Here is a 13,889-nt window from a genome sequence, read left to right as displayed (position 1 = left end):
AGCTAAGCCATCTGGCCTGGTCAGGTTGCAGATGAGACACTGTTTGGGTACCCTACATGTGGCTCTATGACACAGTCCCACACAGTGCAAGTCTGAAAGTTGTGTAAACTGGAGTACAGCCTGAAGTCTCTTAAAAATAAGTACATTCTCCCAAAAGAGGGTGTGAGTCACTAGACTCCATGTCTTCCCTTCACAGGGACTGAGACTTAAGCTTAAACTTTCTCTTCAGCCATAAGAACTATCAACTTTTTTTAAAAAAAAGGAAAATCAAGCTTTTTTCAGGCATCTGCTAGAAAAGAACCTACTCCCTATTCACCACAGGTTTCTCCTGGTAAAAAATTGTAGAGACTGGGCAGTTACAAAACTGAGTGTTCAAAAATACACAGTACTGCTTTTTTTAAATGTTCAGCCAATAGTTGACTCATTCACTGGGAGGAAAGTCTGGCAACCGGCTTGCTGCTGCAAACCATCTCTGCGGGGGCTGAAGAAGGATGTTCAAAATTCAAGGATTTACATGTGGTGAAGAGTCCAGCAGCTTGCTCATTATGCATAGGGAGCTGCAATGGCCGCAAACAGAAAGGTCCCATGTGTGAGTTATACAGGACAACTTTCAAACAGTTGCAGAGGCAGCAGGTGGGACTTTGTGCTTGAGGGCGGAAGTTGGAATGGTTTCAAAGTCAGAAGCAGAACAGCCCTGTGCTCATTCTTGCTTTCCGTTACTTCCTCCTTAACTTGTAACTCATTTCTAGAATGATGGCCACAGTAAGCATGATGGGGGCACTTCCTTCAGGTTGAAACTGTGCCAATCGCATACACAGAGAGGGATGCAGGATACAATTTTCAAGTAAAAACCCCAGAGAAAGGGGTTGTGGCAAGGGCAGACCACAGGCAGGAGAGGGTACTGCACTCACCCCCCTCATTTCCCTTTTGCTCACCCAACCCATCTTTCTGTGTGATTTGTGAATATATTCAAGCAGCACGTAGAAATGCTGCTAACGTGGGCCTGAAGAGCCTTGGTAGCATCTTTCAAGGAGGCACATATCGTGTTTCTGAAGGAGCGCCTTAGATCAGGGCAGGATGACTCCCGGATTCTGTAGTCTACCTTTTTCTTTTTTAAAAAATGAGATGAATCTCATGGTTCAATCGCACATTTTAAATTTATAAAGCAAGAGTGCATGCTCCAGATCTGTGTTCAGTGACCCTGACTACGCACTCCCACTTAAGAACGTAAGATACTGTTCAAGATCCAGCCAAAGTCTATCTAGCCCAACATTATTTGCAAGAATCTCAGCATCCAGCTGGTACTAAGCGACCCACTGGAAGTGGGCCAACGGGCCACAGTATACTTCCTGCCCACTCCAGCCTAATAGAACAATTCCCTTGGGAGAGACTGAATTCTCATCTCTTGTCTCTTCATGGACAGATGCTAAATAGTTTCTCTTATTTCAAGATCACTATGAATACTCGTCCTGGCAGTCCTTTCCTCTGCCCTCTGCAGTGGAAAGGGAATTTGGTTATGCTGCAGCTCTGAATCTTTATTTGCTTCCTTCACCATGTCCCTACCCTGCAAGGTTCAATACCTTCCTTCTCTTTTATCTCTTCCCTGCTATACTCTTCCTGCCCCAGCCCCTAATTCTTCATGATTTACTTCTCAGTTCCAGGGGTGGAGAACCTTTTCAGCTTGACAGCCGCATTCCCTTCTGAGCAATCTTCTGAGGGCCACATGTCAGTGCTGGGTGGGGCCAGAGGCAAAAGTGGGCAGGGCATGAAATATAAATTTCATCATTTGTACAGGAGACCAGTTTCAACACACACTCCCAAAGCCCTCTCTATTCTCCATCCAGGCATTGGAGTTCATGGACACATTCCAGCACAGCAAAAACACTTGGGGGTGTGTGTGAAGAAGGGCCAGTGAGCAGTGTGGCCTAGGGACAGAGTGTGTGGTCTGGGAGAGTTCTGACAGCCAGATAGGGAAGCCTAGAAGACAGCATTTGGTCCTTGGGCCTGAGATGGCCTATCCCATGTTTACCCAGATTATGATTTTGTAGAAGCCACTGATTCTGGTTTGTTAGGATTTAGGTGATCAGATTCCCCATTTAGCCAATAAGCTGGAGTCTGAGAGAAAGCAAACTTTAGTAGCCTACCACTTCACCATCCACCTGAGCTCCTGAAAATTGTGGTGCATACAGATGTATGTGCAAGCATAAGGCAGCATATATATTTTTCTACTGTAAAAAGAGCTTGGCTGTCATCATCCCCACCTCACATCAGAGGCGGATTTAGGGGAGCACAACAAGTTCGCCCACATTGGGCGCCAAGCCGAGAGGGCTCCCCAGGGGGAGCTGCAACAATGGTAAATAATGGATGGCAAGAGGCAGGAGGTGCCGAATTTTGGCATTGCACAGGGTGTCACTGAAATGTTAAAGCCCAAAATCCGTCACATTACATAGGTATTGCATCTGAATCCAGTTATGGTTATTCTCGTTTTCCCCTCACCCATGCCTCAGGCAGGCTTTCGTTTTTTAAAAAGGTCAAGCACCTTGCAAAAGCATCAATTTGGTCTATGCTTGTGCCAAATTATTACTATTATTACAAGTCAATCATTTTTAGACAAGAAAAACTGCTGCAGAGAGTGGGAGATGTGCTTTCATGATGTCGGCCAATCAGCACTATGCACAGCCAGCTTCTGCTAGAAACTAGCAGAACCAGTCAAAGCTCTGAGCACTAGCTTTCAGAGAAGATTGCACCCGTCCAAAGTGAATGAGTGCAATTCCACTGAACCTTGACTGCCCTAATTATGCATAACTGTATATAATCTCGTCGTCTTATCAGGCTTCTTACGAGAAAATGGAAGGAGTCATAAATGCTATAACTTATTTCTGGGCAGAAAGCAGGGATTTTGTGCTATCAGGAAACACACACAAGAATGTCTGCTTTGTCATCATGTAGCCATTGCTATGGGTACACCTGCCAGCCAACCAGACAGTTGGTGATTAAATTTCTTTAAGTATTGATTCATACCTGCGTGGAAGGTTCTTCATATGACCGGAAAGGCCCTTTGAACATGACAATCCCATTTTGATAGAAGGTGAGGGGGATTGAGTCCAGCTGCTTCAGCCTAGCACCCCCTGCCGTGTGCTCAATTTGGGACATGCCTTCCCCAGCCAAAGCATTTAAATCTTTCAGGTTTGCAAAAATTAAATCAAAATTGGTTTCTGAAACGATGGATTCACCTATGACAAAAGGAGAAATGACTAAGGGGAAGGGAAACTCTCAACATTGCATTTTAACTGCAAAATCTTTTCCAGCATCAAGAAAAGCAATTTCCGTGACAAAGTAATAGAGGAATATTGTCAATAGGACAATATTTCAACTATTAGTGTTGGATTACATAGGGTGGTATCCAATGCACTTGCTCTGTTAGTGCAAGGACTTAGGCTTGTTCAAATGAACTTTCTACCCTCTCCTCCTCCTGGACATGCCCGGTGCCCTCCCCAAATCTGCTCTGGAGGGTTGGGGAAACCCCCAAGAACAAATTTATTATTATTATTATTATTATTATTATTATTATTCCAAATTTGGGGAATACAAACAGAAAGGAGAGGGAGGAGTTCTGTTGCACAAGCATAAATCCTTGTGCTAAAGTAACAAGTTACTTAGTCATACACTGTGTACAACCCATAAGGACAAATATGGATTTTGTGATCTAGGTGTTGCAAAGCAGGGTACATGATACCTCAAGGTTCAGGATAGTTATTAGGAGTTTTTCTCCATTTATGCCCTGCTTTTCAAGGCAAAAGCTTTCAGAAACTGGCTTATGGTACGACTAAAACAGTTTAATTAAAATTAATAAATTGAAAACTTTTTTTCCAAAACCACTTGTGCCTGACAAGTTTGCATTATTTGCTATGAGAATATTGGTAATGCTGATTTGTAAGGTTATTAAATGAATGACAATGGGGATAATTTATGATGTATACAATGCCATCAATGTGCATAGCATATTATTGAGTTCTGTAAACGAAAAGACTGGTCTCTACGCCAAGGAGCTTACAGTCTAAATGGAAGTAAAGCATGCTCTGTTGTCTTAAGGTATCTAAAACAGGGCAGTCTTTTGTCCCGGCAAACCTGGTTTCCAGTAACGCTTTGACAGCTCACTGCTTTCATCACTTTGTGCCGCCACTTCTCCCAAAGAGTCTGTCCCTTCTCCAACCCAGATCAATCCATAGTCATTCAGAAACAGCTGCATAGGGGGAAATTGGGACAATTTAGACAGGAAGGATGATAGCCTAACCAATGGTGAGAATAGAAAAATGCTGAAGGAAAAATAAAATTGCTACTTTCCCAAAAGGAACTTTTATTTAAGGCTGCAACCCAATTAATTCAATTTTAAATAAGGATGATGTGAAAGTTCCTCAGAGCCCAACTCATATTCAAACCCTGGGGATCTGGAAGACCTGAGGGCAACCAGAACTTAGAGATCTTACTTCCCCCGCTTCTCATTGTCTCCTTGTGTTAAGGAGTAAAAAAAAAGGCAAAAGAGAGATTCCCCTCCCTCCCATTTCTGCCTGGAACCATGGTGAGAGGTTGGATGGTTCAAAGGCTCTTGTTCACGTCCAACCCAGTAGCCACCCATAGAATGAATAGAAATTAAGCTCAGATTCATAGAGAAATAATAATAATCTCTCTCTCCCATTAATCTTACCTCCATTTCCCAGACCTGATGCTGCAACTTAAGGCATATCACTTCCAGTTCCTCTGCTCTGCTCACCCAAGAAGATTCAGCTTGCAGAGGAAAAAAACACACCCAAAGATATGTAGGGGTTCCTCATTTTGATTAATATTAAACTGCACAAAGAGCAGCAATAATCCAAGTCTCTGTTATAAATTAATGTTCTGACTCAGAATGGAAGAGAAGGTTAGTGTTTCACCTTCGAACGCCCTTCCAATGGGCAATTCTGGCTGGTTCTGGACTTACTGGTGCCTTAGAGCAGTGTTCCCCAACCTTGGGCCTCCAGCTGTTTTTGGACTACAAGTCCCATCATCCTTGACCACTGGTCTTGCTAGCGAGGGATGATGGGAGTTGTAGTCCAAAAACAGCTGGAGGCCCAAGGTTGGGGAACACTGCCTTAGAGCTTAAAACATGACCTGCATTATGGTGAGGCCTCGAAAGCTGCTCTCTCCACATGCTCATACACACCCTGCTGTGGCCTGGAGGCTGCCCTTCAGCGACACATCCCTCAAGTCTAGCAAAACCTGGCACCTGCCTCTTGTTGAAGAGAAAAAGAAGCAGCATTGAGACATGTGCCACAATGTTACCTTTTCCTTTCTTAAGGACTTTTATCTGCTCCTCAAGCTCCTCGATCTTCTTATCCTGCAGATCCAAATATAAAAGGCAAAATTTATTACCAGTCACTATTAATTCCATGTCATATATGAACTGCTTCCTATGAAGCATCTCAAAGCCATTTCACAACAGAATAAAATCATATACAAAATAATTGCATCAATACAAGCAGAACAATTGCATATATAGGAAACCAAATTCAAAACCAATACAGATGTTGACTGGGATAAGATTCCACTCTGGAAGCTTGCTCAAAGAGGAAAGTCTTCAACAGACCCTAAAAATACATTTGTAGGATATGTAGGAGCATGGGGTTCCAAAGAGTAGGTGCTGCCACAATAAAGGCAAGATTTCTTCATGTTATGAAGCAGGCCTTCAGATATGACGGTATCTGCAGGGTGTCCCCTTCTGTGTTGCAGAGTGATCCCCCTAGTAGTTTAACCATCAATCCCTCTTCCCAGGAACTCTGGAATTGTAGCTCTGTGAGGGGAATAACAACTCTCAGCGCCCTTAACAAATTATACTTTCTAGGATTCATATATTGCTATGAATCAACACACATGATCAGAAACAGACTGATCAGTCCATCCTTCCTCCCACTGTGAGTTTACTGGTAGTGGCTAGGAGTGAATGAGCCTTCTCCATCGTGGCTCTCCGGCTGTGGAATGTCCTCCTCAGGTAAGCTGTACTCTTTGGAGTCTGTAAGCAGAACAGTTGGAGCTACTGCCATACCTGAAGCCCCTCCACTTATACTGTCCTGGGTGGGAGATGGAGGGCAGCTTGATCCTCCTCCCCTGCCCCTTTTTCTGCTGCAACAGCTCCAGGATGGTGTACCAGAGGGGTCTAAATTTGGAACATTGCTGGTATCTGGATCAGCTTAGGATCCAAAGATTCTTGACCGCCAGCAAGGATACTGCCTACAACAGCCAGTGCCTGCTTGCATTTTCAGCAGTGCAGCAGGGACAAAAGCAGAAGATTGTGGGTTTGGATTGCTCTGCTAATTTTCTTTTCTTTTTTTACACTAGGCAAGGACATTTCATTTTCCAAGGCTTTTAAAATTACGCTATGTTTCTTTCAATATTGTTTTTCTCTATTCTTCTGATCTGTTTTTTTTTTATAATGTATATTTTTGTCCTTATCTGGTGTGTTTTTACTTGAGGCATTGCATTCTTATTCCCATATGGCTTTTTAAAAAATTGCTGTTTTAGCCAATCACAGATCACTCTGTTATAAGGCAGCCTATATGTCAGGGAACTGACATCGGAGCGAGAGGCGGAGGGGAGTATCCCAGATGATGCTGGCGAAGGACCCAGCAGCAGGGGGAGAAACAGCTCAGTAGAGGGGGAAGCCAATCAGCGCAACACCGGGGATAAAGGGAGGCAGACGGGGGAAGTGGAGAGAGGGCTCCAGGACTCTTCACTGGACATCAGTGAGGAGAGCCCAGGTCCTCCGCTACCCACGCCTTCCCTGCGCAGAAGACTCCCGCGCAGTGAGAGGAGGAGGAGACTGGGTGTCAAACAATTTTTATGTTGGAAGAGGTTCAAGAAACGCCCACTGACGGATTCTGCCAGTGACTGAGGCAGCCACCATGAGGAGAGGCTGTGCAGTCAGAAAGTTTTAACAAGGCAAATTAAACAAGAAAGGCACCAGTTTACGCACGAGTAACTCATACCCATTACACTATACATAGTGTAAATGATTGTAATTTTATCAGATTGTAATTTTATCAGATTTTTTTGCATACCATGTTGTGAGACACCCACCCACCCAGACGGATTTATGCAATATAGGAAAAAATAATTAAATAATAAACACTTGAATAAATAAAATCTTAGCATGATTCTGAGATCAACTATGACCAGTTTGAACTGTTGCCACGCTAATGCACTTCCTTTGAAGCCTGGCATTTTCACCTTGTGGTATATTGCCCGTGCTTGGCTCTTGATGCTCTGTTCCAAGGACGCAATCTTCTGCATCATGGAGGCCATCAGCTCCATATCGTTGGGAGCAGACCCTAAAGGCACAAAGTCAACAGATCGTGAGAACAATTTGGTGTCAAATGTTCTATCGAGATGCCGACCCCACAATGGCATGTTGTGCTCCTTGGAAATGGAGCACCGGGCCAGAATGCTTGGTATGTCGTCTGTGTCGGCTCTCTGCCCAAATCCTTGGGGGAAACAACAGAGGACTAGTATCTGGGTCACCAATGGGGGAAGACTGTGGAGGTGCAGCTATGTTGGATCCCAGACATAGGCTGACATTTCAGTGGTAGGTGGTAAACTCTATTTTCCACAGATTCTCTGCACAAATGCACACATCTGTAGATGCTCTCTCTCTCTCTAGGATGGGAATATGGCTATTGCCAACCACCCTAGATTTTCTATGTTGTACTCAGAAGGATCAAAACATACAGGAAGCCAGGGAACAATGTTCCTCACCGTGGCATAAACTTAGTCTGTCACTCCTCCCTTCCTCCTTCTGGATACCCAAAAGAGCGGAAAAGGAAAGAGAAGAAGGAATGGATACAACTGGAGCTAGATGCAACTCACATATACAGTGGTACCTCGGGTTAAGTACTTAATTTGTTCTGGAGGTCCGTTGTTAACCTGAAACTGTTCTTAACCTAAAGCACCACTTTAGCTAATGGGGCCTCCTGCTGCCGCCGGAGCATGTTTTCTGTTCTCATCCTGAAGCAAAGTTCTTAACTTGAGGAACTATTTCGAGGTTAGCAGAGTCTGTAACCTGAAGCGTATGTAACCTGAAGCATATGTAACCCGAGGTACCACTGTATGCCTTGATTCTTAAGGAATGAAGAGAAAGAACAGAATGTACAGGTATTTGACCTAGAATTCAGTTTCCTGAGACTCAGCTTTTGGTTTTTGGTGCTTTTTTAAGTTTCTAGACCTTGTGGTTGCAAAGATATGGTTGAAAGTGAGCAAGGCATGTTGAAGTGAGAGGTGGTTGGATAATAATTCTGGTGGCTGGAGATCGAGACCTAGTGCCCTGAAAAGCTCCTTGCCAACCCCTGTGACAAGCAAAATCAGAATAAAAACATGCAACTTTGTTTTTAAAAGTGCAAGAAAAATATGCAAAATAAAATAAGTTATGCAAAAGTTCTGTTTCCATAACTTATACAGGTTACAGAATTTCATTTGTCCTGACATAGATCCTACATTGCCCAGCTGTACAATCTTAATTCTTTTGAGTACCCCTATTTATTTAATTTTTATCCCCCATCTACAGAGAAAATCTTGTTTACTCCTGGCTTTTCAACTTAAGTAAGAGATGTGCAGGCTGGCTGTTGCACTGCTGACTCAGGCATCAGCCCCCCTCCCCCAATCCTTCTGGTGGGCTGCGAGGTTTTTTATTTTTAAATGTGCTGCATGAACATTTGGGTTTCTATCTGTTCATTAGTCACCTGATTAACTAAAAATAAAAGGAAATGTTTTTCAGGGCCTGGTTAAGAAAAGAAGCAGAAATTATGCGCAGAATTTGTCATGGGCAGAAAAAAACAAGAGGGTGAACTTGGAAAACTCTGTAAATGTGGCTTCACTGGCATGTGGCAAAGTGTGTTGATGCTGGCAAAGAAGAGTGTTGCTTATTGGACAGACATGTGTGAGGTCCCAGAATTCAGTTCCGCTTAAAGGACCTAAATCCTTTAATCTCAGAGGCAACGTTAGTGTGGGTCACTTGGCCTAGCGTGGGAGCAAAAACATCTTCATCAGCAATGCTGTCCATACTCTATGCAAATCAATTTCATATTTTAGATCAAGGCCCCTTGAGGCTCTTTCTGAACCACACCCTTCCGCAGCCCTACTCTCCTTGAATGTTTTTGTCGAGCGGGAATGTGCCCTTCAACTCTGATGAGGCCTGAATGGAGGCTACAGAGGGGTGTGTGTAAAAACTAGCCTGCTGTATAAAGGGAAACTTTGTGTTGATTGCTTTGCCCTTTTTGGTCTCTGTTCCCAGCCACCACTGACATGTGGCCCCGGAAGGCTGCTAAGGCAGGAATGTGGCCCTCAGGCTGAGAAAGGATCCCCATCTCTGTTCTAAATAATCAATCAAACTACAATCACACAATCAAACTACAATCACACAATCAAACTACATCACACAAATCAATGTCATTTGTGCTGAGATTTTGCACACACTTTCTCAGTATGCATGGTTCTTTCTAAACTTAGGCTACAGGCAGACAATGGGTTTTAAGAGAACTGAAAACAAGTAGGAGGGAGGTTTTGCTTCCCACAACATGTACTTATCTTTGTTTTGCCCCACTGTTGCCTCTGGTCAAAAGCAGGTTCTGCAGGTTTTTAAAAAATACTAAAATAAACTCCTGTAGAACCTGTGTGACTTCACACAACGAACAACAAGGCTTTCAACCTTGAAAAGAAAAACACTGGATCTTGTCCGATTTAATGCTAAACACTGTAGGGTGAGATTAAAGCTTCTGCTTTTAATTTCAAACTTACCAGAGTTCCCCATTATGTACAAACTGCAAAACTATTATTAGTTTGGGATGGGGAACCTGTGGCTTTCCAAATCTTACTGGATTCCAACTCCCATCAGTCCCAGCCACCATGGCAAAAGATGATGAGACCTATAGTGCAGAAACATCTGGAGGGTCACAGGTTATCCATCCCTAGTTTAAATTATGGTTAGTTTGGAGAAGCCAGGTTTAAAGCATGGTTTATTATCCCAGCATGCTTACTAACCAGAGTTCCCTGAGTTTGGACATTTTCAAAAGTATTTCCACTATCCTTAGTGCTAGAAGTAATAGAGACTCAAAGCTGAGGTTGTCATGAATTCAAATTCTGTCCCAGTTACCCAATGTGATCTATACATGAGGAACCACAAAAGGCAAACAGCCCTTGTAAGGAGAACATAGAGCACACAATGTCTGAGTTAGCTACGGAAACAGAAAAACAGGAAATAGTGGAAAGTGCTGTGGCCTTTACCATCCCAGACCTTGAATTTGCATGACTGATGTTAGGCATTACCCAAAACCAATCTCATCTCCAGCCCTTCCACTCATACCCAATGCCGTTGGTTTTTCTGCAGTTCCATCTGAGCATGAAGGCCTGCTGATTGGAATCTGAGCTCTGGGCCCCAGGATTTCATCCATCATTGCTGCTTCATCCTCTGTGAACAAAAGTGATCAAATCATTATGAGGAGCACAAAAAGGACTTCCTCTGCTGTGTGGGTGGGTGTACGCATGTGTATGTGTGTGCAAGCAGAAATGTCTGTTGCCTTGAGGAGACAAAGTAGCTAGACTTGCCAACTGTACCAATTTCCATTGAGAAGGCTAATTGACAAGAAGTAAAGTAAGCTGTAAAAAAAAAGTGAGCCAATCTCTAGATCAACATAAGCTGGTGGACTTTCAATGTAAGATCCTGCATCAAGATCCTGTCAAGACTAACTACATCTTCTACTTCCCCTGAGGAACCTATCCAGAGCTCTCTAGAGTTATTCCACTTTAATTAATAGCACCCAGAAACTGCAGCTTACTAGATTTTTTTTCAGAATTAGTAAAAATGCTCATATATCTCTAATGGTATATTTAAAACATAGACAATTTTTTGAGTAACTGCTGGGGGGTGAGGGGGAGGCCCTGAGCCTCATTAGTTACCACAGCCAAATGAAGCAAGGATTGTAAAGACAACAGGCACCCCCATCTCACAGCCAGCTGACTGGAGCACAGTTGAATTTCCAACTCTGCCATTGACTCCTGGGTAGCCTTAGGTTTCATACACTCTCAGCCTAATTCTTTGCCTGTAAAGGGGAAAGAATAATCCACAAGTTTATGTAGGAACTGATGAGAAATTAGAAAGATCATACACTGCTATATACATAATTATTTGGAACAGGGTAAACAAAGCAATGGCATGGATCTTACCACTCACCATTCTGAATGCTCTCTTTGAAAGGTGCTGTCCTTTTTCTGAAATCCAGAAGAAATCAGGAGTTGTCACTTATAAAACAGGCAAGAAATCAATGATAATCCATGTAAATGTATACTGCAAACATAACTGATAAAGAGCATGCTTGCAATTTTACACCACAGTTGGGAAGTCATGCCACAGCCCTTTGGTTTTCTGATATGAGCACACATAATGAAAAGAGTGACTTCAAGAGCGTGATGTGAGTAAAGGCCACAAAGCCCCTAGATAACTACACTGTAAACACATAGAACCGTTCCTAGTTTCAACTTCTGGTGTGAGGTACGTACAATGCTGGAATGAACCTGAAAGCTGGATTCTCTGTTAGAAAACTAACAGGCCCTGGTTTTCTCTGTGGCTCCCACATGTCCAGGTGGTTGTATGAATGAGCCCTCACTTACCCTGGTGTCTGCAACTGGAGTGGCATCCTGCGAATCTTCCCCAGAGAGGAAAGAGGAGACGTCATCGTTTACCATGAATTTACAGTTTTAAATTCTAAGGTGGGGGGGGGGAGGAGAGATAGAAATGCATTACAATTTGTGGCATACATATGCAACTCAGAATTTCCCATGTGGTTTATCTATATGATGCACACATCTCTGCACATTGCTAATTTTTGAAGATGTGATAGACTCCTACAGCATCTCTGAACTCACAGTCCAAACACACTGGATGGAGTGAGGGGTCAACCTAGGCCAACACTCTATCCATCCACATGACTGACTTGACAATTGCAAGGCCAGCTCAAGGAATGTGTAAACTACAACGATACAATCTTTTGCCAAAGAAACGCTTCGCACTCCTGACTGTAAGATTTAGTACCAAACTGAAATACCATCTGAATCTGGCTGACAGCCCATAGAGCACTAAAGTCAGTTACAAATATGGCTGCATCTGTTTCTATCTCACGTTTTTGTGAGCACAAAATGAGAATTTTTTTAGATGTACTCCAGCCTGAGCTCCTTGAGGAAAGGGCCGTGCACCAATGTGCCAAAATAACAATGGAGGGGCAGCACTGGAAAAATATCTGGGGAGAAAGCACCAAATATTATGTGGCCAGATGCAAAGGAACACAGAGCGTAACATTTTGTGGACTTGGGGTCATTTTGTTAGGTGCATGAAGTGTTATCCACAGGTGGCATATCATACCATACACACAGATACAGGGCAGTGGAGAGGAGGAGATATTGTACAGTAAAGCCAGACCTGCAATGTAAGTGGTAGATCATTAGAAAAGGAATCACAAAGAAAACTGTAAGGGTATATTGCAGAGTAGAAAAAGGTGTACAAAAGGACAGCTAAAATGATCAAAGGACTGGAGAAACTCCTCTATGAGGAAAGGTTACAATGTTTGGTGCTTTTTAGTTAAGAAAAAGGGTGATATTGTAGAAATATATAAAATCATGCATGGTGTGAAGAATGTGGATAGAGGTTTTCTCCCTCTCTAGTAATACGAGAATCAGGGGTTTCTCAATGAAGTTAAATTCTAGAAGACAAAAAGGAAGTACTTCTTCACACAACACATAGTTAAAGTTGTACCTGTGGAATTCATTCCCACAGTTGGCTGCCAACTTGGATGACTTTAAAAGGGTATCAGACAAACTCATGGAGGATGAGACTATCAGTGGCTACTAATCATGATGGCTATATAGCACCTCCAGTATTAAGAGGTGGTGTGCCTCTAAATCCCAGTTTCTGGGAAACTGGGAATCTAAGTTGGCAAGTGCTGTTGCACTAATGTCCTGCTTGTGTAAAGACATCCTGTGTGAGCAGAAAGCTGGACTAGATGGGCTGTTAGTCTCACCCAGAGGAACTCTTCTTATGCTTATCTGTGAGTCTGCAGAGTGCAAAAATATACAATTCATATCTGCCCACTGAGAAAGATTGCATTTGATGAAGAAGGCTGAAGGAAGCCCATGAAAGCTTCTGACCTATGAATCTTCCACAGCAAAACCCTGTTCATTCAGCAGTATAGCCTACTGATTTCAATGGGATTTGGATCCTAAGGCTGGGGCCGATGGCAGGTGAAGCCCAAGGACATTGGGAGCACCACAAGCTCCCCGCTTCATGCACATGGGATTACAGTTTAATAGCACAAACCTATATACAGTATATGTTTACTCAGCAGTAAGTCTCACTCTTACTCCCTAGTAAGGAGGATTGGGGTGGCAGCCAAAGGATTGCACACTTACCAGAGAAGAAAACCTCATTAAATTTAAGTGGGGCAAGGATGTTGAGCAAGCATGTCCACAGGATTGTGGGGGCTGCTATCCTTTACCCACTTACCTAGAATAAATTCCTACTGAATCCCGTGGGGCTTACTTCTGAGTAAAATACGTGGGCTGGCATAATTTGTCTTTAAAGTGCCACGAAGGTTTGCAGTGTTTTTGCTGCAAGAGACTTAACGCCGGTTCCTGGGTGAATTAGGTAGGAGCCGCGCCTGTGAGGATGAAAAGCAGCCTCCCGACCCGTTTTAACAGTTTGCCTGATCTTCACAGTTTAAGGGACTCACCCGCCCATCTTGAGGCTTCAGGCCGGCGGCGCCATCTTGTTTACATTCGGTTGCCTAGGTAACGACTCCAAGCCAGAGCCTGGAGGGAGA

At 43.4% G+C, this 13,889-nt stretch overlaps 1 protein-coding gene across 3 annotated transcripts in view; it reads right to left on the bottom strand.

Annotated features, from left to right (window-relative positions):
* The window catches only part of UBXN11 (UBX domain protein 11), a 27,202-nt gene extending 13,313 nt beyond the window's left edge, over positions 1 to 13,889 (bottom strand). For 2 of the 3 annotated variants that reach the window (XM_082231736.1, XM_082231738.1), the window contains exons 1-9: positions 13,800 to 13,889; positions 11,689 to 11,782; positions 11,252 to 11,289; positions 10,385 to 10,489; positions 7,261 to 7,361; positions 5,320 to 5,374; positions 4,706 to 4,785; positions 4,129 to 4,243; positions 3,022 to 3,233 (exon numbers count right to left, since the gene is read on the bottom strand). In XM_082231736.1, coding sequence (XP_082087862.1) covers positions 3,022 to 3,233; positions 4,129 to 4,243; positions 4,706 to 4,785; positions 5,320 to 5,374; positions 7,261 to 7,361; positions 10,385 to 10,489; positions 11,252 to 11,289; positions 11,689 to 11,753 — 771 coding nt within the window. In that variant the 5' untranslated portion in view covers positions 11,754 to 11,782; positions 13,800 to 13,889. Of the gene's footprint in view, positions 1 to 3,021; positions 3,234 to 4,128; positions 4,244 to 4,705; positions 4,786 to 5,319; positions 5,375 to 7,260; positions 7,362 to 10,384; positions 10,490 to 11,251; positions 11,290 to 11,688; positions 11,783 to 13,573; positions 13,772 to 13,799 lie in introns of those variants that run through there. The other variant, XM_082231737.1, reaches the window with a different exon arrangement.

Source organism: Podarcis vaucheri (assembly GCF_965113315.1).
Source record: "Podarcis vaucheri genome assembly, chromosome: 7".
NCBI classification, from domain to species: Eukaryota; Metazoa; Chordata; class Lepidosauria; order Squamata; family Lacertidae; genus Podarcis; species Podarcis vaucheri.
This window is presented reverse-complemented; position numbering and strand designations above follow the sequence as displayed.